This window comes from Penaeus vannamei, chromosome 33 (assembly GCF_042767895.1).
Source record: "Penaeus vannamei isolate JL-2024 chromosome 33, ASM4276789v1, whole genome shotgun sequence".
NCBI lineage: Eukaryota > Metazoa > Arthropoda > Malacostraca > Decapoda > Penaeidae > Penaeus > Penaeus vannamei.
Window position 1 is genome coordinate 9,881,801 of NC_091581.1, and position 5,000 is coordinate 9,886,800.

Here is a 5,000-nt window from a genome sequence, read left to right on the forward strand (position 1 = left end):
CTGCGCACTATACTGATGACTATCCCGAACTATTCCTGTGTTTTGTTTTCCTCTTTAGGTGTTTAATGGCGAGGAAAATACATCCAGATCACCGAAAAAATATTCATATGACATTTGAATACATAAAAAATGGATTTGTGTGATACGGAACATTCTCGCACCTTCCGGCAATCGAAACAAGATCGGAAAATGGTGATAACTATTTTTTATAGTATATACAGTATATTTTTTGTATTTCCCTCACTCAAGCGATCTTTGGGACGGTAACTCTTTCCAGGAAAAGTACGAGGGCAACCAAAGCAAAAATGTAACCGTATGCAAAACAGTGCAAACTATCGCAATAAAACACCCTACTTTGGATTCCCTCATTATAACTATTTGCACATATATAAAACACAGGCCGAATGCGATCCTTTTATAGCACTATTCACATGCTAATTCCTTGCCAAGAAGTCTTATAATTACGAGCAGCATGATATACGAGCCACAACGCCACACAGAGTAATTAGCAGGCCGACTACCGTGCTACTGCCGGAGCCACTGAGCCTTCTATCGCGTTACTGTCGCTACCCACACGTTTATTACAGATTAGAACAGTTACCCCTCGCAGCCGTATTATTTAGGGCCGCAGGGGTGACTTGGGCATTCTCAGCACGTCGGCGGATCGAGGTTTATGGAGCCTCTTCGCGGGGGCTTCTTCCATTCGGCCGGACGGGGGCGTCCCGCGGCCGCTCGCGGGCGGGCGGCGGTCGCTCCGAAATAGACGCGATAGCGCTGAATGCTCTCGCGAGGCCGGCCTGGAGTCTGTCTGTGGCACTGCATACACACGCACACAAACACACACACACAAATATATATATATTCATATGTATGTGTATATATATATATATATATATATATATATATATATATATACATGTGTGTGTGTGTGTGTGTGTGTGTGTGTGTGTGTGTGTGTGTGTGTGTGTGTGTGTGTGTGTGTGTGTGTGTGTGTGTCCCCAATAGCGTGCTCTGAGTTCTCATGATGCTTTCCTATCTACCAGTGCCCTGCCTTCACACGGGTATGGGTATTAACACGATAATCAGAACTAAAGCCGTCTGATGTCGAGGCCGAAGATGAAGATAAACGGGAGAAAGAACAAAGAACAGTAAAACAAAATACACTGAATCGCCGAAGACGAAGAACGAAGAAAATAAAAAGGATAAACTACGCTAAAACACTGAGAAGACCCAGCGCTCACCTGCAAGACGCGCTTCGACAGCCCCGTCTTCTGCGACAGCTGCTTGAGGTCCTTGGCGTCGGGGTTGTGGTTGAGGGCGAAGTACGCCTTCATGGTCCGCAGTTGGTGGTGCTTGAAGGAGGTCCGGATCCTCTTGGTTCGCACGGACTGACAGGGCGTCCCCATGGGCCCGTACACGCCCTCGGGGTCATAGCCGCCCGGGATGTCTGGAGAGAGGAGAGAGGGGAAGGGTTAGTGGCGGCGGTCTTGGGAGGCGGCGTCGGCTGGGAGGGGGGGGGCGAGGGAGCCGAGGAAGTGGAGGACTGCACGTATATATATATATATATATATATATATATATATATATATATATATATATATATATATAATGAAAATATATATAATCACGCACACACAAACACACACACACAGACGCACACACACAGACGCACACAAACACACACACACAGACGCACACAAACACACACACACACAGACGCGCACAAATACACTCACACACACTGCATTCACATCTGCGTCAACACAATTACGAAGCAAAAAAACGGGAAAAATTCAGGTAAAACAGAAGTTGAGTGCAGGGACGGGGGTGTCGAGGGGGGTGGGGTGGGGGAGTAGGCGCTCCCAATGCAAGACTCATCGACAGCTGCAGGACATTGGGTCTCACGCTATCGCCTCGCTCATATCAGCTGATATCATGAAAATTGGGGGAGGGGGTTAGTGTGATGTAGAGGCGAATGGGGGAAGGCCCGAGGTGGGGGGGGGGGGGGGGTGAGTGGAAGCACGGGGCAAGAAGCACAAAAAAAGTATATTATTTTTTTTTCTTTCTTTTGTGTACATTTATATGTCTTTGTAATTTTGTACGCGGGTGTGTAACTACAGATTCCCATTTGTGTGTGCGTATGTGTGTGTGTACTTGTGCGTGTTCCTGGGCGCGTGTCTGTCCGTGCGTGTATGAATTTAACCACATGGACTATACGCGTTTCGCATATGAAAAGTATTTAATGTTGATTTACAGTTACAATTTCATAAACTGAATTTTAAAAAGTGTTGATTTCTTTAAATATCAGGAAAACTATCCTAATGGGCTAGCTCTGAGCATTAGAATTGTTTCTGAAAAGATTAATTATTTTCAATATAATTCTTACATTTCAGTGTTAATTTGTATGCATGCACTATGCCATAAAACCGGAGACATGCCACGCCTTTGAGCGCCGTGTACTTTACTCGTATGTTAATTGCATCATCTGGTATTCATATTATGTAATTTTATGGGAATAAATTATATTAATCAAATTATATATCACTGTTCATTTTCTTTCCCTTTCTCTCTCTCTCTCTCTCTCTCTCTCTCTCTCTCTCTCTCTCTCTCTCTCTCTCTCTCTCTCTCTCTCTCTCTCTCTCTCTCTCATTCTCTCTATTCTCCCTTCCCTTCACATATTCTTCCTCTCTCATCTTTTCCTCTCACAGGTAGACTCGATCTGAATGCTTCCCCCCCCTCCACCCCTCCACTCCCTCCTCTCGCACCCTCCCTCGTTCCCTCCTCGCCCCATACACTTCCACCACCCTAAAGGCCCAACTTTAAGACTATTATAGTATTACAAATAATGGGATCTGTGCACACAAAATACACTGGTCCCTTTCATCCCGCTGGTGTTGTGAGGGGGGACGACATCGCAATGGGGGTCCCGGCGAGGAGGAAGGAGGGACGGATGGAGGGCGGAGGAGGGGCGGGAGGGAGGGAAGGGCGGAGGAGGGGCAGGAGAAAACGCCGGGCTCCCTTAGGCTACGTGCACATGTTCCCACGTTATTCAGAACTTTCTGTTTCATATTTTAATCGTTAACTTTTTTGTTGCATGTTTTATTCATTTTTTATGTGATTTTTTTGCAGTTTCTTTGGGCAAGGTATGTGAAAATAACGGAGAAATAATCATGAGAGAAATTACACACACATATATATATATATTATAGCGTAAGTGATTTGATGTAAAATACACCGTATTTTCGTGTGTATGAATCAGAAAGTACTAAACATTTGAGGCCAACACTCATCAAATACAAATACTTGCTCCACAGATGCATATATACAAACAGCTTTCAGTTTTTTGTTTTTATCTTTTCATTTTTCAATAAATTTCTAAGGATTCTTGCGAATGGATATTACAATAAGTGACGCTACGAACTGCATAACGGATGAAAAGCGAAAATGGGCCTTCCAGACGAGAGCAAAATTCGCCAGCCAAGCATGCGGCGCGTCCTTCCCTCCGCCCAGGCCCTCGTCAAGCAGATTCCGTCCCGAGCCCTTCAAAGGAACTACACAGGATTTTTTGGTGACATGGGCGCGACGGGGGTGCCACAAATGACACTGTGTAACGCCAGGCTCCCCGCTGGCTCGGCTTCTGCCTTTTCACTCCCTTTCTGACCACGTTTTTCCCATGGAGTGGCGAATAAAAAGTAAGATTGGCGCTGCGACAATACCGTGTTACCTCCCTCCTTCCTCGTTACCGTATTGCGGGCTTGTCCGGTGAGCGAGTGTTATGCATTCGATTTCATTACTCTTTTATTTGAGGCTAAGCATTCCCTTAAAATACAACTGTGGGTTACTTTCCCTTCAAACAATATATTTACTATCTTTTTGCTTCGCTTCCCTCTTCTTTTGTCAAAATAAAGAGGCGTATAGCACCCCGATCTCCAGAACAGAACCTGGAATTAAAAACCCGCTTCCCTGGCAACACCGGGAGGGATTTCTAATGATGTGTGAAACTGTCAGGGTTTTGTGGCTCTGTCATCACCACGCACCGCCTTTGGTCAGGGGAAACGGGATAATGGGGGAGGGGGATGTGACGCATGTACAACAACTGCAGCTTTGTACAGATCAACGTCATTTTTACCTGCCTTTACGACCGACATTGCCGACGAGCTGAAGCATATTTGATCTCGTTTGGAACTCCTTTGACGGGTTCGTGTTATTTTGTGTTTTCTTTTGCAGGAAGGGGGCTGAAATCAGGACTAATATATGGAGATGAAGAAGATACAGAAAGGACAACAGAAAAAAGTATACAGTTACATATTGATATCAAGAGAAAAAAATCTGCACATCAACACACACGCACGCGTACACGCATACACACACATACACACACACACACACACACACACACACACACACACACACATATACATACATATATATACATATACATATAATATATATATATATATATAATATGTATTATATATATATATATATATATTATATGTATTATATATATATATATATATATATATATATATATATACAATATATATACATATATATGTGCGTGTTTGTGCGTGTGCGTGTGTTTGTGTGATTTGTGTAATGAATACGACGAATGTACATGATTTTAGATGCAGTGAATGTAAAACTAAATGTTTTAATGTTCATCAGCTGATTATCCATGGTTCCCATCCATCTTGTCAGCGCGACTGAGACCAGAGAGGAGGAAATACAGACATTTGAAAAAAAAAAGAAAAATCATGCGACATATGATTATACCATATGGCTGCATGAATAAGTACAAACATATATATATATATATATATATATATATATATATATATATATATATATATATGTGTGTGTGTGTGTGTGTGTGTGTGTGTGTGTGTGTGTGTGTGTGTGTGTGTCTATAATTCATTAATTTCATATATATATATATATATATATATATATATATATATATATATATATATATATATATATATATATATATATATATA

The 5,000-nt window shown here is 42.6% G+C and overlaps 1 protein-coding gene across 2 annotated transcripts in view; it reads right to left on the reverse strand.

Annotated features, from left to right (window-relative positions):
* The window catches only part of LOC113811310 (LIM/homeobox protein Lhx9), a 130,671-nt gene that overhangs the window by 19,277 nt on the left and 106,394 nt on the right, over nucleotides 1-5,000 (reverse strand). For both annotated transcript variants that reach the window (XM_070144964.1, XM_070144963.1), the window contains exon 6: nucleotides 1,242-1,447. In XM_070144964.1, coding sequence (XP_070001065.1) covers nucleotides 1,242-1,447 — 206 coding nt within the window. The remainder of the gene's footprint in view (nucleotides 1-1,241; nucleotides 1,448-5,000) is intronic.